Source organism: Melanerpes formicivorus, unplaced genomic scaffold, assembly GCF_026170545.1.
Source record: "Melanerpes formicivorus ecotype bairdi unplaced genomic scaffold, bMelFor1.0.p_v2 SCAF_65, whole genome shotgun sequence".
Taxonomy (NCBI): domain Eukaryota; kingdom Metazoa; phylum Chordata; class Aves; order Piciformes; family Picidae; genus Melanerpes; species Melanerpes formicivorus.
This window is the reverse complement of record NW_027142417.1, coordinates 1,365,454-1,386,218: the sequence shown is the minus strand read 5'-3', so window position 1 is coordinate 1,386,218 and position 20,765 is coordinate 1,365,454. Positions and strand designations below refer to the sequence as shown.

The following is a 20,765-nucleotide window of genomic DNA, read 5'->3' as shown; positions in this document are numbered from 1 at the left end:
TCATCCAGCCTGGTCTTCAGTGCTTACTCAGCTCTTGGACAGCTTTGTTACCCTTCTGCAAAGCAGCAAAGGAGGAAATGTCCACTCAGTGCTCTCACCTGTGCTCTGTCCCTTGTTTGCTCCAGGAAGGAAGAATGAGAATGCCTGTAAAAGTGTGCCAAAAACTTGTGCCTTGTTGGAAAGGTTCCCAGAAGCCACTGGCTGCAGAAGAGGGCAGGTAACTGGAAAATTCCTTCTTCATCTGTGCAAATTCCTAATGCTGGGAGCAGATGGTTCTGAGGAATGTGTACAGAGGGATGCATGACCTTGGTCTGTTGAATGGTGCCTCAAGCCCTGGAGCACCCTGTGTCACCAGCTGATCTCTTGCTGTCCTAGGAAGCTGCTGGTAAGGCAAGCCCTCGGGTGGTGGCAGCTGCTTCTGGAGATCAGGCAGCCCCTCAGACCCTAACACTGAGCAGAGTTGCCCTAGCCCAGCCAGCTGTGCAGGTTTCTCAGCTGAAAAGACACTTCTCACCCAGCACTTGGTGTCTGCTGGCTGGCTGTGCAATCACAGGCAGGTCGAGGTGAGAAGAGGCTTTTGGGGATGACCTGATCCAACCCCTGCTCGAAGGGTGAGGAACTAGAGTGCTTGCTCAGGCCTCTGTGAATGCCCCTAAGGACAGAGCCTCTGCAGCCCCTCTGGGCAGCCCCCAGGTGCAGTGTAGAGCACAGCCACCTTCTGTTGTGTGTGAATTCACTCTCTGTCCATTGCCTCTCTGCCTTTCGCTGCACACCGCTGCCAAGAGCCTGCCTGCGGCTCCTGCACTGCTCCCACAGGTATTTATCTGCTCTGATCACATCCCCACCCTCAGCAATCCCAGCTCTCTCAGCTTCCCCTTCTCTGTGGCAGGTGCTTCAGTCCCTTAGTCACCTTTACAGCCCTTCACTGGCCTTGCTCCACTATGCCCATCTCTCCCTTGTAGTAGGTGGCACTGGAATGGCCTCAGCACTCAAGACATAGACTCACAGACTCCCCGAGTCTGACTGTAGGCAGGAGGTTGTTTTCAGGTTGAAATGTGGGGTTTGGGGGCAAAAAGAAGACCCTGCACTTCTCCCTTGAGGCAGCCCCCACCCCCCAAGACTTGGGTTTGGTGGTTCCCAGTGCCTTCAGGGTGTGAGACACTGCAGCTGTTGCTGAGACTCTTCCAAAAGGTCACATTGCAGCTTCCCAGCCATCAGCAGGCAGCCTGAGGCTCTCGGGGTGGTTCTGAAGCTGAAGGTGTTGCAGCCCTGCCTCTCTCCTCTTGCAGATCAAATACTCAGTCATGCACCCAGGGACCCACGTCTGGCCCCACACAGGACCCACCAACTGCCGGCTGAGGATGCACTTGGGCTTGGTGATCCCTCAGGAGGGCTGCAGGATCCGCTGTGCCCAGGAGAACAGGTATGGCTGGGCTGCTGGGGGCCTTCTGGCCAGCATCAGCAACAGTGTGGCCAGCAGGAGCAGGGAAGTCCTTCTGTACCTCTGCTCAGCACTGCTCAGGCCACACCTTGAGTCCTGTGTCCAGTTCTGGGCTCCTCAGGTTAGGAAAGATGTTGAGATGCTGGAAGGTGTCCAGAGAAGGGCAACAAAGCTGGGGAGGGGTCTGGAGCACAGCCCTGTGAGGAGAGGCTGAGGGAGCTGGGGTTGCTTAGCCTGGAGAAGAGGAGGCTCAGGGGAGACCTTCTTGCTCTCTACAACTCCCTGAAGGGAGGTTGTAGCCAGGTGGGGGTTGGGCTCTTTTCCCAGGCAGCCAGCACCAGAACATGAGGACAGAGTCTCAAGCTGTGCCAGGGGAGGTTTAGGCTGGGTGTTAGGAAGAAGTTCTTCACAGGAAGAGAGATTGGCCATTGGGATGTGCTGCCCAGGGAGGTGGTGGAGTCCCCATCCCTGCAGGAGTTTCAAAGCTGTGGATGTGTGGTGCTGAGGGACATGGTTGGGTGGTGACCTGGCAGTGGTCTTCAGGATCTGAGAGGTCTTTTCCAGCCAAAACTGTTCTGTGATCCTATGAAAGGACAGTCCTGTGGCAAGTGAACTCAGTGACCTGCCCCTTGTTAGCAACACTCCCTCAGAGTCAGGAGTGGAGGAACTCCAGACAGAGCATTTCATTGTCCAGGCTCCTGAGCCTGGCTCAGCCTCATGCATCAAGCTCTTTCATTTGCAATGTAAAACATTCAGGAGCTGACTGCAGCCTGGGCTGGAATGTGTTTGCTTTAGTTGCTCTTGGCAAGAGCTCTGCATTCAGAGGCAGAGTTGAGGCTTTCCATGAAAGCACTGAAAGTGTCCCTCCAGCTGACAAAGAAAGGGCTCTGTACATCCCTTCCCCCATCAAAGGGGAGGTGGGGGAACTCCTGGGGAAGGGAAGGGAGTAGTGCCAGGAGGAAATCCTACCTTGGACATTTTCCCTCCCTTCTGGTGCTTCAAAGCAGTGGTAAACCAGTGGTTTTGAGCAGGAGGTGTGGTGTAGGTCCCAGGGCTTTCCTGGCCTCCTGTCCAGCACAGACAAGGAGAATTCTGTGCTTGGTTACCTCTGTGCCACCCAGAGCAGTGTTTAGAGGGGCAGTATCACAACACAACTCAGCTGGTGATGAGAAGATGGATCCTGCACTTACAGAAGAGCCTTTTTGCAGCTGCTGGGAGCTGCTTCACTTCACTGTTGTGCAGCTACAGCAACTGGAGGTCACTGAACCATTTTGAAGCCCCAGCCCTGCAAAGTGTAGGGCACAGTGCACTAAAGATGGTAGGGGAAGCACAGAATGGTTTAGGTTGGAAGGGACCTTACAGATCATCCAGTTCCAACTCCCTGCCATGGGCAGGGACACCTCCCACCAGACCAAGTCACTCAGGGCCTCATCCTGCCTGGCCTTGAACACCTCCAGGGATGGGACAGCCACAACCTCCCTGGGCAACCTGTTCCAGAATCCCCCCACCCTCACTGGAAAGAATTTCTTCCTGATCTCCAGTCTGAATCTGGCCTCTTCCCGCTTCAATCCATTCCCCCTTGTTCTGTCAGTACAACCCCTTGTAACATTTCCCTCTCCAGCTTCCTACCCTTCAGGTACTGGATACTGTAAGTCACATCTGGTTATCCAGGCTGAGTGTCTCTCTCAGGCAAGGTGATCATGTTTTGAGGTGCAGAAACCAGCCCAAGATCTCACCTGGAACGGTGATGCAGACACCAGCCCAAAGTGGCTGAGCACCAGAGCAGAATCAAACCATCCCTGGGGTCCCACTGTGAAGTTTCTCACAGGGTGAAGGCTTCCAGAAAGCATTTCTTGGCATGCTAATGGGGGGGGTCTGTCATCTCTTCCAAAGGGGCTAATAGTTCTGTCAGCTTTATGACTTCTTCTTTCTTGTGCAAAGCAGCCCAGGCCTTTGTGATGCAAACACCAGAGCCTGGGCTCTAACCTCTCCAGCTACTTCATCTGCCTGCTTGGAGCTTTTATTGTCTTTAACTGAGTTGTACTTTCAGGCCCTTCAGGGAAGGATTTTCCAGGCTTGGAAAGGGAAAAACCAACCCAACCCAACAACAAAAACCATAACCCCCCCTCAAAAAGCAACCCCTAAAAACCCTTCCTCTGAAGAGCAATCTTTAGACTCAGTGTTTTGAATGGATCTGTGGGACCAGACTCTTCACATCCCTGAAATCTGAGGCATGGTCAGAGCCTAACTGTGTCCTTCTGATGTTTGTTCAAGTGGTTTGTGTTCAGACCCTCTGACCACATTGCTGGTCCTGCTCTCAGTTGCCATCACTCCTCAAGCAGGTATCTGATGGGAAAAGCTGATTGACTACACCAGCATTAAGCCTTCCCCAGCACACTCAAAGTGTGTCACTACTGAAGGTTCTGAATGTCTGAGTGTGCACTGAGAGTGTGGCCAGCAGGTCAAGAGAGGTTCTTCTCCCCCTCTCTGCTCTGAAGGCTGAAGCCACATTTGGAGTATTGTGTCCAGTTCTGGACTGCCCAGCTCAAGAGAGGCAGGGAACTACTGAAGGGAGTCCAGGGGAGGCTCCAAAGATGCTGAGTGGCCTGGAGCATCTCTGTGAGGAGGAGAGGCTGAGAGCCCTGGGGCTGTTGAGCCTGGAGAAGAGCAGCCCCAGAGGGGATCTGAGCAATGCTTAGCAAGAGATAAAAGGTGGGGACAAGAGACTGGGGCCAGACTCCTGTCAGTGGTGCCCAGGGACAGGAGAAGGGGCAGAGGACACAAACTGGAACCCAGGAGGTTCTTTGGTGTGAGGCTGCTGGAGCCCTGGAGCAGGCTGCCCAGAGAGGTTGTGGAGTCTCCTTCTCTGGAGAGCTTCCAGCCCTCCCTGGCCGTTGTGCTCCGGGGCAAGCTGTTGTGGGTGCCCTGCTTTAGCAGAGGGGTTGGACTGGGTGATCTTCAGAGGTCTCTTCCAACCCCAATTCTGCTTCAGTGAAGGGAAGGAATCCCTCAGCAGTATGAAGGTCCTCGAGGCTGATCAGCCTGGAGTTTCTTTCAGTTCAAACTCAGCTGCTCCAGAGTCTGTCTGTGGGGCAGTGAAGCCCTGGCTCTGCAGCCCAGGCTCCTTGAATCGCTCTCATGCATCAAAGAGCATCTCCAGAGCTGCTAGCAGCTTGCCTGCTCCACAGCACTCCACAGCACTCCACTCTAAGCCTCTTCTTTTTGTCCTTTGTTTTTGTTTCATTGCAGGACCTGGGAAGAAGGGAAGGTTCTGATTTTTGATGACTCTTTTGAGCACGAAGTCTGGCAGGAGGCCACAGCTTCTCGCCTGATCTTCATCGTGGACGTGTGGCACCCTGAGCTGACAGCCCAGGAGAGGAGAACCCTGCCTGCTATTTAAGGCTTTCCTGCTGAGGGCTGCAGCAGAGAAGCTTTAACCCCTCTGGAGTGTGCAAGTGGGATTCATTTCTCCAAGCCTACATAAAGGATATGAGCATCAATAAGGGTTAGAGGAGGTTAAAAAGGAGGTGACACACTCTGCACTCTCAGAGGACTTGGGTTGAAATAGGAAAACCAAAAATAAACCAACCTTCCCAAAATACAAAGAGGGGAAAAAAACCTTAAAAAAAAAAAAGGAAAATGAAGGAAAAAAAAAAAAAAGTAAAAAAAAAAGGAAAAAAAGAGGAAAAGAAAAATGAAAGAAGAAAAAAAGTGAAAGAAGACAAAATTGAAGAGGAAAAGAAAGAAAATTAAAGAGGGAAAGGAAGAAAATTAAAGAGGAAAACAAAATTAAAGAGGAAGAAAAAGAGGAAAGGAAGAAAATTAAAGAGGAAAAGAGAAAATTAAAGAGGGAAAGGAAGAAAATTAAAGGGGAAAGGGAAGAAATTTAAAGAGGAAAAGAAAACAAAATTAAAGAGAAAAAGAAAAAAATAAAGAGGAAAAGAAAACAAAATTAAAGAGGGAAAGGAAGAAAATTAAAGAGGAAAAGGAAGAAAAAGAGGAAAAGGAAGAAAAATTAAAGAGGAAAAGGAAGAAAATTAAAGAGGGAAAGGAAGAAAATTAAAGAGGAAAAGGAAGAAAATTAAAGGGGAAAGGGAAGAAAATTAAAGAGGAAAAGAAAACAAAATTAAAGAGGAAAACAAAAAAATAAAGAGGAAAAGAAAACAAAATTAAAGAGGGAAAGGAAGAAAATTAAAGTGGAAAAGAAAACAAAATTAAAGAGGAAAGGAAGAAAATTAAAGAGGAAAAGGAAGAAAATTAAAGAGGAAAGAAAGAAAATTAAAGGAGGAAAGGAAGAAAATTAAGGAGGAAAGGAAGAAAATTAAAGAGGAAAGGAAGAAAATTCAAGAGGAAAAAGGAGAAAATAAAGGGGAAAAGGAAGAAAAAGTATAAACAAAAGGAAAAGAGGGGGGAAAATGGGGAAAAAAGAGAAAAAAGAGGAAAAGGGGAGGGAAAAGCAGGAAAAGAACCCCAAAAGAGCCATGTTTTGTTCTGTTTCACACTGACACAGCACTGATACCTGTTGGTGTTCTTGTGTGGCTGCAAGTTTGCCAGGCACGGAGCTCCAGGGCTGAGGTTTCAGCCTGAGGAAGGCGCAGAGGTTTGCGGTGTGGAATGCACCACCCCAGCCTGCCTGGCCCGGCTGCTCCACCTGGGAATGCTTTGATCTGGGCTGCAGTGTGGGAGTTCTTCCCAGAGCTCTGCAGGGCAGGATGGAGCTGGGGGGCCAGCTGCTTCAGGCATGGAAGGTGGCCCTGCCTCAGCAGCCATGGAGAATGTGAACAGATCCTCTGTGCTCTGCAGTATTATTTTCATCTACCTAACTCTATTTTTGTAGCCTAGCCATGAACAAACCCGTACCCAACCACTGGTTTTAAAGGGGCAGTAGCTCTGCAAGTGTATCTCTAAGCTATCAGCAGAAGGAAAACACTACAGCTCAACAGACTTCATTCACTCTTGCCAAGCGTGGCCTTGACTCTCTTCCCTTCCAGGAGCTGCCACCAGAACCTCTCATGATCAGCTGCCTGGTGAAGCTTTGTTCTTCTGAACCAAGGCAGTTCTCCTGGTCAGCAGGCACCTTCCAGCTGGGTGGTGTGGTGCTGGAAGATGCTGAGCAAAGGTGACTGCTGCAGGCTGGGATCTTCCAGTGCTTGACAGCTCTTGGGGTCGTGCAGTGGACTGCTGCTGCTTCTCCTGTCCTTGTGACAGCCTTTTGCTACCCACAGAGGGGCTGGGGCACCCCCTGCCAGGGGCTGCTTCCAGGATGCTCCTGGGTGGTCACTCAGCAGAAGAAAAATAGATGAAGAATTTCTTGTGCCTTGGGCAGGAGGACAAGGTCTGACTTGGTCTCCTGCCCAGACTTCTGCTGCCAGCTGCCTATGGGGTGCTGGAGGGATCCTTCAGTTCACCTCGTGGTGTTCTCCTTGCCTTGAAGGGTGTGGAGTGGTCCTGTCCCAGCTCTGTTTGCAGTGTGCTCTGTCCTTGCCATGCAGGATGGACTTTGTGGTTGGAAGTTTTTGTTTGCAGGAGACAAACCTGCTTGGCTGTTGAAGCAGTTGGCTGATCCTTGGGGTCTGTGTAAGGGCTGCTGCAAGGTGCAGGACACCCCCCCACACACACACACACACACTCTTACCTTCTAAGAACACTAACAAGAGAGACCTGAGGTTGTTTGGCAGGTGCCTGCTGGCCTGCAGTCCCAGTGGGGTGTGGGGAGGTGGTGCTGGGGTGCTCAGGGCTCCTCAGGAGCAGCAGCAACGCTCCTGAGGGCTGTGAGAGGCAAACACTAAGCAAGGAGACATGGAGGTCATGCAGCCTCCACAGCTTTGGCTTCATCCCTGCCCCTTCCCTGGAGTTGTTCAAGGCCAGGTTGGATGAGGCCCTGAGCAGATTGGTCTAGTGGAATGGTCTAGCCCATCTAGATGAGCTTTAAGGTCCCTTCCAACCCAGCTGAGGAGTCACCACCTTTGTTTAATGCTCACTGGTTTTGTACTGCAGAGCCTCAGAGCCTGCCTCCTGGCAGCAGAGTGTGGTGAGCAGAATGCCAGCTCTGCTGAAGCAAACTACAGGCAAGAGCTTTGTGTTCCACTCCACTCAGTGCCTCCAGAGGTTGTATTTCCCCAGGGCATTCAGTCCTGTAGTGCCACGTGGTGGTGATCACACCCCAGTGAGTGGAGCCAGCTCCTGGAGCTGTGCACTGTGATTGCCTTTTGGTGACTCTTCAGCTGATCAGCCCTCTCTGATCAAGAGTCACTTTTAGACAGCCAGGATGCTTGTGGCTTGAAGGTGTTGCCTGCAGCAAAATAACCCTGAGGCTGGACACAGGGAACCCAACAGTTGCTTCCCCAGAAGGGTTGCCAAGCCCTGGCACAGGCTGCCCAGGGCAGTGGTGGAGTCCTCACCCCTGCAGGGGTTTCAGAGCTGTGCAGATGTGGTGCTGAGGGCTGTGGGTTGGTGGTGGCCTGGCAGTGCTGGGTTGGATTTGATCTTAAAGCTCTCTTCCAAGCAAAACCATTCTGTGATTGTATGTCCCTGCAAGCTTCTGCTTCCTTCTCTAACTCCTGTGTTGCCTTGCTGGGACCATCCACTGCCTTAAAGGCTCTCTGTCATGGAGGCCAGGCCTTGTATGCACGACATGGTGCTGCAGGAGGTCAGGCTGTGTGAGGCTGTTCTGCACAAACCCAAGGGGGTGAATCCCCAGAGTACTGATTAGCACCTGGCACGAAGCCCTCTCTGCCCTGTGCAGGCATCAAATGTGGCTGTAGATCAAGACAGGATTCTGTTAGTCCACCTGCTGGGGCTGCCTGTGTCCACTTGGACAACTTCATCCCTCCTGTGTGCTTGTGGAGGTTCCAGAGGCAGGGGGAGAGCTCTTGTGCCCATTATCATCTCACTGTACAGGGGTGGTTTGCACTGCTGCCTTGGATGTGTTGGTGCCAACTGCTTGTCCTAGCAAGCTGTCAGTGTGTGGCCACTGGCCTGAAGACTCAAGGTGTGGTTTGTGACTGTTGTAGGCAATAAAGTCACTGCACATGCAGTTTGATAACCAGGTTGCTTTTATTTCTTGGATCTGGTTTCCATTGCAATGGAGGGGATGGGACTCTCTTTTGCAGCTGGAGCAAACAGAGAGGGAACAAACTGATCTTTGGCATTTCTCTTCTGCCCCTCCCTTCACCTTCCCTTCTAGGAGAAGCTTGTACTCAACAGTTAGCTGCAAGTTTGCCTTCTTCACAGCCTGCATCTGCAATCAACAGAACCCTGCTGGCTACACCTCCCACTGCCTGCAGGAGGGAAGGGGGGGGAAAAGGCTCTGCAGAGCTTTCCTTTGCTGTTGGGACCTACATGAAACCATTGCTCCCTGGTGAATGTGTCCAATGGGCCTCCCTTGCACCCCCACTTCACACACACATGGATCTCACAGGCTCCTGGGTTGCCTGTGGAAGAATACATCACCAAACTGAAGTGGCTGCATTTCAAACCAGTGTCTCTGCTGCCTGGCACAGCTCCTGCCACTGAGCTGGCTGCTTCAGGAGGGCTGCCAGAAGTGAGGATTAGTGTTTTGCCAGATGCTGAAGCGTGACCCTCTGTGAGCAGCATGGGTGAGGTGGTCACAAGCTGTCCTGTTGAATGGCATCATGCTGGCACTGAGTCTTTCTTGGGGTTTTTGTTTTCCTCTCTTGCTTTTTGAATGCAAACTCCTCCTGTAGAACTTGGAGCACTCTGGGGGTGCTGCTGCTCCTGCCCTCCTCAGCCAGAGAGGCATTTTCAGCTGCCTTTCTTTGAGACACCCTCAACCTGGATGGTTAAGCCTTAGTGGCTTAGCTGTAGTGCTGGGGCTGCAAGCTCCAGGTGAGCAGTTTGCCTTGATCACAGAATTGCTTCAGTTGGAAAAGACCTCTGAGATCAAATCCAACCACTGACCTAGGACCACCATGGCCACCAAGCCATGTCCTGAAGTGCCACATCCATGCTGCATTTCTTCAACATCTCCAGGGATGGTCTCAGAGGTTTCTCCCAGCCTCCATATGGTTCTAACCTTTGCTTCTCTAGGACTGAGCTTCCCCCCTCCCATCCTGCAGCTGGAATCTTCAGGAGCACTGCTGACACTCTCTGCTTTCTTTAACCAGAGAATGCAGCCCCATCACTTCCAGTGTTTTAATGTCACAAATCCAAAGAAAACAGAAAGGAAAGGGAAGCAGATTCCTTGTCTGTGGCCCAGAGCCCTGCTTCAGCAGCAGTCTCTGCCTCTTGGTCGGCTGCCTGGGCTGGGGGCTGGTGGCAGTTGTTACTTGCTCTAGAAACATGGAGGACTTGTTCTCAAGTGAGGTGTGTGTGGTGTGTGTGCCCTGTGGGGTGCTGGGAGGGGGGAAGTCTGTTGATGGATCTGCTGTGTGTGCTGGGCAGGTGGGAGCTCAGTCCAGAGCCAGCAGGGGTTGGGTGTTTTCGTGTTCCCCTTGGTCCTCGTGTTTGAGCGTGCCAGCTTCCACCACCGACTGGGACCTGAGAGCAGAAGAGACACAGCCATGGAATCATGGAAGTGGTGCAGCTGGGAAAGCCCTCCCAGACCATGGGGCCCAGCCATCAACCCAGCACCACCATGGCCACACATTTCCTGAACAGCTCCAAGGATGGAGACTCCACCACCTCCCTGTGCCACTCCCTGACCACTCTGGCAGCAAAGAAATTTTTCCTCACCTCCAACCTAAGCCTCCCCTGGCACAATTTCAGGTCATTTCCTCTCCTTTTACCTGACACTAGAGAGAAGAGAACAAGCTCCACTTGGCTCCAACTTCTTTTCAGGGAGCTGTAGAGAGCAATGTGGTCTCCCCTCAGCCTCCCTACCCCCAGCTCCCTCAGCTGCTCCTCCCCAGCCCTGTTCTCCAGACCTTTCATCTTTGCTGCTCTTCTCTGGACCCACTCCAGCCTCTCAATGTCCTTGTCACAGTGAGAGGCCCAAAGCTGAGCCCAGTATTGAAGGTGCAGCCTCAGCAGTGCCCAGTGCAGGGGCAGAATCCCTGCCCTGCTGCTGCTCCTGGAAGTGAAGTGAAATCTCAGCCTCACTCCTGAAGCTGAGGTCCCCTCCCTCCATGCTCCATTTACAGCATCGCTCAGCCCCCTGTGGTTGTTTTGCTGTTCAGCAAGGATATTTGGAAGTCTGGAGAGTCAACATTCTCCAGCTGTTCCCCCAGCAGGTCAGCCACACACTGCAGATGACAGCCCTGCAGAGGTATGAACACCAGGAGCTCAGAGCAGCTGGCTTTGTGTGTGGTCATTTTACTGCAGCTCTCTCCCATCCAGTCCAAAACCATGGTGAGAGGAGTGGATGCAGGCCTTCCAGCTCCACTGATTCCAGAAGGCTCTTGAGCTGGAGGGGATGAGCTCCCAGCAGCTGATGTCTGTTGGGTATCAGTGCTGTTTCTCATCACAGAATCAGAATCACAGCATCATGAAATGCCAGGGCTTGGAAGGGACCTCCAGAGATGGACTTCACCCCCCCTGCAAAGCAGGACCACTTGACCAGCACCCACCTGGCTCCAACCTCCTTCCAGGGAGCTGTAGAAAGTGAGAAGGTCTCCCCTGAGCCTCCTTTTCTCCAGACTAATAGACCCACAGCATGCCCAGTGCCTGCCCCCTGCAGCAGCGGTGCCAATGGTGCCCTCATTGCCATCAGGGCTTGGGCTCCACACTGGTCTCTGTGTCTCTGTTGCATGGCATTGTTCTTCTTTCCACCCCAGCTGGGTTAGTTTCTTTCCCAGCCCATCAGTCTCTCTCCCTTCTTCCCTTTGGGAAGGCAGAGGGGTTCCTGGAGAGCCTCTGGCACTCCTCTGGTGGCCAGCCCAGCCCTGACCCCAGAACTGAGACCCAACAATTGCTGTGAGGCAGGCTCCCTGTGTGCACCTTGGGAGAGATGGGGAAGGGTCTTCTGCCCTTCCTGCTCCCTGGGCAATCCAATGGGTGCAGCCAAGCTCTTGGGCTGAACCCACTTTGCTGTTCCTGCGTTCCTGCTGCTTTCCATCTTCACTACCTCACCCCTGTCAGACATCACTGAGCTGCAGCTCAATAGCCAGAGAGATTCTCACTGGATTTTTGTGATTGTTGGGTTGCTGTTGGGTTTTTTCCCCCCTCTGGCCATTAAGCCTCATTATGTGGAGTCATCAGCTGGTTTCCTTTGTTTCCCATCTGTTCATACAGAACTTGGGTTCTGGGATTTCTCCCAGGGTGTGAGATAATGCTGCAGATGAGAGAACAATTTCCACTGGTTTGATTCTGCCCCAGTGGGGGCTTCACAAGGCTGCTGGTGGGAAAATGACAGTGGTTTTGATTAAAGCTTTTCCATATCATAGCAACTGGTCTGAGCTCAGGATCGTGTTGCTAACGAGAGGCAGGGACAACATTCTGCTCTAAGAGGATTTCCAGTCCTTTCCCCACCTCCACCTCCTCCCCCCTCTGAAGCAAGCAAGGACCTCCTTCTCTGACAACAACTACTGTGCACTTGCAAGTGGCAGGGGGAAGCAGCCTGTGGTAGGAGAGAAGAGAAATGTTCTGGTCCCATTGGTGTTGAAAGGAGCAGACATTGGACCCTGTGGAGGCTTTCAGGGATGGTTCTAGTCTGCTGTGACCACTGGTAGCCACCTGGTATCAGACCTTTCACTCTTCATCAGTTAGGTTAGGCTCACAGAATGGCTGGAAGAAACATTTAAGATCATCAAATCCAACTACTAACCCAGCACTGCCAGGTCACCACTGAACCATGGCCCTCAGCACCACATCTCCACAGCTCTGAAACCCCTCCAGGGATGGGGACACCACCACTGCCCTGGGCAGCCTGGGCCAGGCCTGGACAACCCTTTTGGGTAGGAAATGCTTCCTCACATCCAACCTAAACCTCCTGTGTTAGGGATGTCTGAGCCTAAGAGGCAAGGAGAGGGGATATATAAAGACAGGTAAATGTTGGCAGGAGTCTGCAGACCTCTTCACAGTCTTCAGATCTAAATCTGACTAGTCTAACAAAGCCCACAGTCCTACCTCCTAAGTGTGGGCTTTTACCTCCAGTTAGGCTAAAATGCAATTCCAGGGAGAGCAGAATCAAAGCAAATACTCTTAGGAGAGAATCTGTGGAGGCAGTGAACTTTTCACCTCTAGCAGCTAGTGATGACCAGGGGCTACAAGATCAGATGGTTCACTTACCCACCCAGTAACCAAATTAGGCTAAAAGTTAGCCCCTGCCTGCCCAGAGGCAAGAGGACAAATTGGATTCATCCCCTCACCCTATTTGTATTAATGCACTTCACGATTAGTGAGCAGATGACAAAAGAAGGCTTTGCCTCCAGGCAGGGGGTTCTGGCTCTGAACTCATTTCCAAGCTGAGGTTCTCCCCTGAGGACAAGGTGAGATCCTCCCTTCTTCACAACTGAGGACCTGAGCCTTAGCCAAGATTTACCTGAGAGCAGCTCTGAATGCTCCAGAGGGTCACAAGCTGAAGGTTTCTCTCCAGAAAGCCACACAAATGGCACGCTCTCAACAGCTCATTAGTAATCATAATGGAACCTTTAATTAGCATCTTCCAAAGCCAGCATAAGGCCAGTGCTGTCCTGGGGTGCATTAAGAAGGGTGTGGCCAGGCAGGGAGGTTCTTCTCCCTTTATATTCTGCCCTGGTGAGGCCACATCTGGAACCCTGGGTCCAGCTCTGGGCTCCCCCATTCCAGGAGAGAGAGGGAACTGGTGGAGAGAGTGCAGTGGAGCCTGCAAAGATTCTGAAGGGGCCTCAAGCATCTCTGTGAGGAGGAAAGGCTGAGAGCCCTGGGGCTGTTGAGCCTGGGGAAGAGCAGCCCCAGAGGGGATCTGATCATTGAGATAAAAGGTGGAAACCATGAGACTGCCCAGAGAGGTTGTGGAGTCCCCTCTGGAGAGCATCCACCCCCTGCCCTGGCCATTGTGATCCTGGGCAAGCTGCTGTGGGTGCCCTGCTTTAGTAAAGGAGCTGGACTGGATGATCTCCAGAGCTCCCTTCCAAGCCCTACCACTCTGTGATTCTGTGATTCCAAACAAACCAATGGATAGTTCTGTTGAAACCACTTCGGCTCTGTGAAGCCCCCTGGCAGCCGGCAGTGAGAGCTCAGAATCACAGAATCACCCAGCTTGGAAAAGAGCTCAGAGCTCACCAAGTCCAACCTTGTGCTGCTGCAGCTGGGCAGCTCTCCTCATGCCACGAGTGCAGCCCTCCACAGGGTCAGAGCCCTGTGAGTGGAGGGGCTCCCAGCTCCGCTCTCCGTGCCGGGCTTGGCTTCCGCAGCAGCGGGCAGCCCCCTGCCCTGGCAGCCAGCTGGGGGCTCCAGAATGCTGCTGTTTTTTTGCCTTTTCTCTCTTTTCCTTTGAAGATGAAAGACTTTTTAAATGAATTGCATGCCCTTCTGGCCTCTTTGCCCTGGCAGCTTCGATTCTGCTGTGGCACAGGGCTGGCCTCTCCCTGTCGCAGGGCTCTGAGCGCTGCTCACTGGGGGCCTGGGGCTGCAGGGACAGCGCTCCAGAGGGGGAGGTGAGGGCAGGGCAGGGCACCCAGCCCCACCACCAGCTCTGCCATCACCACCCACACACCTGGGCGAGGCACCCAGCCACCCTCGGCCACCCCCATGAGCACTGCATGGTTAGTGGGGGTGGTACCTGCAGCATCACTCTCTACAACTCCCTCAAAGGAGGTGGTGGCCAGGTGGGGCTTGGTCTCTTCTCCCAAGGAACAAGAGGAAATGGCCTCAAGCTGCACCACATGGGGTTTAGCTTGGACACAAGGAACTATTTCTTCCCCAAAAGGGTTGTCAAGGACTAGCCTAGGCTGCCCAGGGAAGTGCTGGGGGCCCCATCTCTGGAGGGGTTTCAAGCTGGGTAGATGTGGTGCTGATGGGCATGGTTTAGTGGTCACCTGGCAGTGCTGGGCTAAGGGTTGGACTTGGTGATTTGAAAAGTCTCTATCAACCAAAACGATTCTATGGTTCTATACCCTCCAGAGGTGCAGTTTTGTTCCTTCAGAGCTGAGTGCACCGCCACTGGATCTGAAAATCAGAGCTCATAGGAGAGCAGCTCTGGGCGGGGAGGGAGGGAGCAGAAGCCGCAGGAGCAGAAGCAGCAGGAGCAGAGCAGACCGCCCCGAGTTCCCTTTAGAGGGCAGTGGTGCTCATCGTTCAGAAGCACCGTTCCGAGGAGACAAACCTTGCTGCTGACAACTGAGGTCACCAGCAGCAAAGCAGCAGCAAGTCAGAGGGAGCAGCGGTGCTGCTGGCCACCCTCTGCCGTGCTGCAGAGCACCTCACTCTGAGATACCTTCTGGAATGCTCTGTGCTGTGGCTCATTAATTTCCCCTTGTTTTCCTGCACAGTAATCAAATGAGTAACTGCAGTTCCACAGAGAGGCTGCCTCACAGAGATACTTTGCCTCACAGAATGGTTTGGGTTGGAAGGGTCCTTAAAAGATCATCCACTTCCAACCCCCCTGCCATGGGCAAGGACACCTCCCTAACCCAGGATGCTCAAGCCTCATCCAGCCTGGCCTTTAACCCTTCCAGGGATGAGGTATCCACAGCTTCTCTGGGCAACCTTTTCCAGTGTCTCACCACCCTCAGAGCAAAGAACTACTTCCTAGTGTTAGGAAGAGTGCTCTAGTTTAAAGCCATCATCCCTCATCCCACCACCACAAGGGACCAAAAAGCCTCTCTCCATTCCCTCTCCTTTCTCCCACCACACCACAAGGGTGAAGTGCTCCTTACCATCCCAGTTCAAGAGGGACATGGGTCTGTTTGAGAGAGTCCAACAGAGAGCTACCAGGGTGCTGAAGGGACTGGAGCCCTGCCCTGTGAGGAGAGGCTGAGAGCCCTGGGGCTGTTCAGTCTGGAGAGGAGAAGACTGAGAGGGGATTTAATCAATGAGGGCTGGGGGTCAAGAGGGAGGGGACAGGCTCTGGGGAGGGGACAAGGGGCAATGGATATAAACTGCAGCACAGGAGGTTCCACCTCAACACGAGGAGGAACTTCTTCACTGTGAGGGTCACAGAGCCCTGGAGCAGGCTGCCCAGAGAGGCTGTGGAGTCTCCTTCTCAGGATACCTTCAAGCCCCATCTGGATGTGTTCCTGTGTGACCTGTGCTGGATTCTGTGGTCCTGCTCTGGCAGGGGGGGTTGGACTGGATGATCCCTGGAGGTCCCTCCCAACTCCTAACATCCTGTGGTCCACATCTGCCATTTTACAGCCCCTCCCCGAGCCGGCTGAGCCCTTTCTGCTCCGTTTATTCCAAAGCCGTTTGGGGAGCCAAATGAGAAAGGATGCCTGGTGCAGCACTGACCTTTTCATGGGTTTGGGGGAGGCCTCCCTCTCCAGGTTGGAGGCAGCATGCTTGACGTGCATGGCGTTGTAGGAGGTGTGGGTGTACTCGTTCTCATCGCTGTAGTCGGGACCCAGCAACGTCCTAGCCCACGTCCCCATGTCGTAGGGAGGGAGAGTCCCCCCGAATTCAGAGGGCAGGCATTCGGGGTGTATTAGCTGGTGAAGGCTGTTCAGGTTGTTACCGTGAAGAAAGATCTTGAACAAAGAGAAAGGAAGCTCCAAGTCACCAAGGGTTCAGTACTTGGTTAAGTGCATTAACAGCAGCGCTAACGAGGTGTGGAGCATCCTTAGCTGCAGCTTCAGGAGGGGATTGCTGAACCAACCGTGGGCAGGCAGGACAAGGGGGGTGAGATTCAGGGGGTGCAGCTGAGGAACAGGGCTGGACACTTCTGAAAAGCCCAGTTTGCTTGCTTCTGGCACATGAGACTTCCACTTCCTTAAGCACCATTGCCAGGAATAATGACTGGCTGCTGCTACTGCAAGAGCATAGAGAGTGGAAGCTTCCCTCGCTGCAGCTGACCTCAGCCAGGCTGATCACCCCTCCCATTCTCTCTGGTCCTGAGCATATCCCACTAAAATACAGACTCACAGAGTCATGGAGGTTGGAAAAGACCTTTAAGACCATCAAGTCCAACCATCAGCCCAGCACCACCCTGCCCACCAACCCAACATCCCCTACACTTTGTTCCTTAAGAGCAACTTTCTGGTCCCTGGTTGCTATTGATCCAACTCAGATCATTGCAAGATCTTAAGTTTTACTAACAGCAGCAAATCTCTGAAGCCATTTGAAAAACAGAACAAAATGGAGAGAGAAAATCAGGAAGAGAGAAAATCAGCACAGAAAGAAAGCAGGCAGCTACTCAGCTGCTCCAGCTTCCTCTCCCCCACCCCATGCCCAGCTAATTACCCTTTTCCTTGTCTTGTCTTTGAGGAAGGGTTTGATTAGGGTGTACAGGGCGTGGATGTACCAGGGCTGGTTGACAAAATGGACTCCTCCAAAACGGGCAGGGAAGCTGTCCTGTGGAGAGAGAGAGAAGGAGAAGAAAGGGAAAGGGAAAGGGATAGGGAAAGGGAAAGGGAAAGGGAAAGGGAAAGGGAAAGAGGAGAAAGAGAAAGAGAAGAAAGAGGAAGAGAAGAAAGAGGAAGAGAAGAGAAGAGAAGAGAAGAGAAGAGAAGAGAAGAGAAGAGAAGAGAAGAGAAGAGAAGAGAAGAGAAGAGAAGAGAAGAGAAGAGAAGAGAAGAGAAGAGAAGAGAAGAGAAGAGAAGAGAAGAGAAGAGAAAGAGAAAGAGAAAGAGAAGAAGGAGAAAGAGAAAGAGAAGAAGGAGAAAGAGAAAGAGAAGAAGGAGAAAGAGAAAGAGAAGGAAGGCAGTCAGTGGGTGCAGTGCTTACAGCAACAGTCAACAGCAGGAAAGGCAAGGGAAGGAGTCTGCCTCTTGCCATCTGCAAAGGAGCCCTGGGTTTGCTGGGAGGGGGTAAGGTGGAGAAAGAAACCATGGACTCATAGACTGGTGGGGCTTGGAAGTGAACCTCTGCAAATCATCCAGTCCAACCCCCCTGCTGAAGCAGGGTCACCCACAGCAGCTTGCCCAGGATCTCAATGGCCAGGTGGGGCTGGAATCTCTCCAGAGGAGACTCCACAACCCCTGTGGGCAGCCTGCTGCAGGTCTGCACCGGTGCCCTCCCAGGCAGGCACTGCCCCATCTGCCCTGCAGGCACTGCCACAGCCCTTCCTGAGGATTTAAAGCAGGCTTCCCAGCCTGAGCATTTTTTAACTCCATCGTGGCATCTGACTTGGCCAAGATGGGAAGTGGGGGGAGGGGGTGGGGGTGTTGATGAGCATCTCTCCCTCGAGGGGAAGCTTTCTAACGTCTCATTGTGCAGCGCCAGGCGGAGCCCCTGGTTCCCACGCACACGGCTGCGCGCAGCTCACCTCTTCACCCCTCGGCCTCCCCGCTCAAAGCACCCTCACAATGGCTGACCTTTCGGGGTGAGCAAGCAGCGTGCCTCGGGGAGGAGGATGGGTGGGAAATGCTGATAAGTGAAGGTGTAGGGAGGGAGCACCATGGCAGCACCATGGAAACTGCCGGCGCCCGGCGCGGGCTGCGCTCAATCCCCTGCCATCAGCATGCAGGTAGCGTCCCGAGGGGAGGAGGTGTTTGCAAGGGTGTCCTGCTCTGCTCAGCCTGCTTAATGAAAAGAGGAGGTTGCTGGTGGGGCTTTAAAGGTTATTGCACGTTGGGAGGGGTGGTGGTATTTTGCACCTCCACTCTCAGCTGACAAATGGCAGCCGGGCAGGGAAGAGCCAGGCAGGGAAGAGCCGGGCAGGGAAGAGCCAGGCAGGGAAGAGCCGGGCAGGGAAGAGCCGGGCAGGGAAGAGCCGGGCAGGGAAGAGCCGGGCAGGGAAGAGCTGGGCAGGGTTTGCATGTTGGTGACCCTGCTCCTGCGGGGGGAATTGGGAGTGGGATTGTTAAAAGCTAGGCTCTAAACAAGATTAATTAGTGCTGTTAACCACTGCAGCCCAAAGCTGCCATGCTCCTTAGCTGACCCTTGCTTGTCTCTCCCTTGCTAGCTCTGTTTCCACAGACAGGCGTTGCTCCCATCCTGCTGGCCACCAAGCATGGCTGAAAGCACAGGCGGTGAAAGAGTTGAGGCAGAGAGGAAAAGGACACCGAGGCAAATCCACCAGGATTTAAAAGGTGGTTGAAAGGAGAGAGACACAGAATCCCAGCATGGTGAGGGTTGGCTGGGACCTCTGGGGGTCATCCAGTCCAACCCCTGCTCAAGCAGGGACACCCACAGCAGCTTGCCCAGGAGCACAATGGCCTGGGGGGGTTGGAATCCCTCCAGAGAAGGAGACCCCACAACCTCTCTGGGCAGCCTGCTCCAGGGCTCTGATAAATCTCCTTCCCACTCTTCACATCTTCAATTGCTTTCCTCCCACATAGGAATGAAAATGTAAAGAATTGGGGTGGGTTGGCTCAAAGTAGTCTAAAAATATGCATTAAGGAATACAAGAATCTTCCATATCTGCCTTTTTTTGGGTTGTTTTAATTCTCTGTTTCTCAGGCCAGCTGCCAGCCCCCAAGCTGGATCTCTGAGGGGGAAGCTCTCCCTTGCAACCTGCACACTTGCAGTGAGTCCAGGGCTGCTGTCTCTGCCCTGTGAAGGGAGGCTCTGATGAAGCTGTCCTCCTCCTGCCGGTGCTCCTAACCCCTGTGGCTCAGCACGTGAAGACAGAGCATAATCAGGTCTGTTCCTTCAGGGCTTTGGGGCTCAGGCAGGTTCATTCCCCCCCACAATTAAGCACAGGGTCTCCTGGGGCTTTCTCTCACCTTCCTTCAGAGCAGCAGAGGCTGAGCACAGCTGGTGAGGATGTGGGGTAGGTTTGTGAGCTGACAAGGAAAATCCCCTTACACACCTGCTTGGTAGAGCTTCTGTGCTGCTTCAAGGTCACTTCCCCCCTCCCCGGATTTAGCACTTCTGTAGGTATTCCACTGCCTCCAACCACCCAGGGCAGACTGGCAGGACTCTGTGGCTGTGCTCTTTAGTACTGGCCATGGATTGTCCTAGCAGCCACCTCAAACCACGCTCAGGTAATGCTTGAGAGCAACCCCAGGCACCAAGTGATGGTTTTCCTTTTGCCACTTACCCCTCAGACAGGTCAGAGACCTGAGACCATTCCAAATCTCCATACTGGATGATCTGTACATGACTAGAGGGTAGCCAGGCCACCACACAGCAGGCCAAGCAGTGTGACATCCTGTTTGAGCTCCCAACAAACTGAGAGCTGAGCTTTTCAAGGGTGACACGTGCTCTGCTGAGGTGCTCATTCGTGACAGAGACAACTCCATTGCTGCTGGAATGTTCATTAGGGCTGAGCCACAGAGCTCTGACTGACAGGCATTGGAACAGGCTGCCCAAGGAGGTGGTGGAGTCACCATGCCTGGAGGTGTTCAAGAAAGGTGAGGACATGGCACTTGGGGACAAGGGTTAGTGGCCATGGTGGTGTTGGGTTGAAGGTTGGACTAATTGATCCTAGGAGGCTTTTCCCATGGGAACAATTCTGTGATTCTGTGATCACAGCAGCTTCAGCTGAGAAACAACTCCAGAGAGCTTGAGGCAGCATCCAGGAAAAGCATTGACCAACACAACTGTGAAGTGGAGCCCAGAGTGACTGTTGTTTTTCCACCCTAAACCTGATGATTACAGCAAACCAGAGCCTCAAATGCCCACCCCATGCAAAATCCACACCTTCAGTTGCTTTCCTCCCACCTGGGAGTGAGAGTGGGAAGGTTTGGAACCTTTCAGAGAACAGTCTGAAAACAAATCCATAAATAATGAAGTGTTGGGGTGCTCAGTATTTGCCTCGTGGGGTTTGCTTCATTGCTCTGCTTGCCAAGCCAGCTGCCAGCCCACAAGCTGCATCTCTAGGGGAGAAGCTCTGGACTCCTTTGCTCCTTGGCAGCTGTCCCAGGTTGTACCACAGCAGCAAGGTCAGTGCAGAAGATACAGAGCCTGAGTCTGAAGCAAAGAGCAGTAAAGGAATGAGAGATGGGAAGCAAGGGAATAACTTCAAGACACAGAGATTTATGTTCACCTGGAAAGAAAAAGGAAGGAGGAGAGTAGTTTTGTCTTCCCCCTGGAAGGCAGAGCCCATATTAATCAGAGTCTGTGATGAGAAATGTCAGACAGACTTCAGCTGCAAGGGGAAGCTGGGGGTTTGGAGAGCATGTTGACCAACCTTAATGACAAGGCATTGGGCAGGAAGGTCTGAAAGCTGAGGATTAGAGGAACTAGCCAGAGGTTTCAGCTGGAGGGAGGCCTGTGGTGACAGAACAAGGGACAGTGCCTTCCAAGCAGAGAAGAGCAGCTTGAGAGTGGGTGTTAGGAGCAGGTTCTTTAATGTGAGGATGGTGGAACACTGCAGCAGGCTGCCCAGGGAGGTGGTTGGAGG

General features: G+C 52.8%; 2 protein-coding genes across 9 annotated transcripts in view; one reads left to right on the top strand and one right to left on the bottom strand.

Moving 5' to 3' along the window:
• Positions 1-8,486, top strand: part of ASPH (aspartate beta-hydroxylase) — a 75,872-nt gene extending 67,386 nt beyond the window's left edge. For all 8 annotated transcript variants that reach the window (XM_068162463.1, XM_068162464.1, XM_068162465.1 and 5 more), the window contains 3 exons: positions 126-217; positions 1,290-1,423; positions 4,691-8,486. In XM_068162463.1, the coding sequence (XP_068018564.1) occupies positions 126-217; positions 1,290-1,423; positions 4,691-4,841 (377 nt within the window). In that variant the 3' untranslated portion in view covers positions 4,842-8,486. The remainder of the gene's footprint in view (positions 1-125; positions 218-1,289; positions 1,424-4,690) is intronic.
• The window catches only part of CLVS1 (clavesin 1), a 73,268-nt gene continuing 60,986 nt past the window's right edge, over positions 8,484-20,765 (bottom strand). The window contains exons 4-6 of the mRNA XM_068162468.1: positions 16,718-16,828; positions 15,770-16,005; positions 8,484-9,940 (exon numbers count right to left, since the gene is read on the bottom strand). Of these exons, the coding sequence (XP_068018569.1) occupies positions 9,853-9,940; positions 15,770-16,005; positions 16,718-16,828 (435 nt within the window). The 3' untranslated portion in view covers positions 8,484-9,852. The remainder of the gene's footprint in view (positions 9,941-15,769; positions 16,006-16,717; positions 16,829-20,765) is intronic.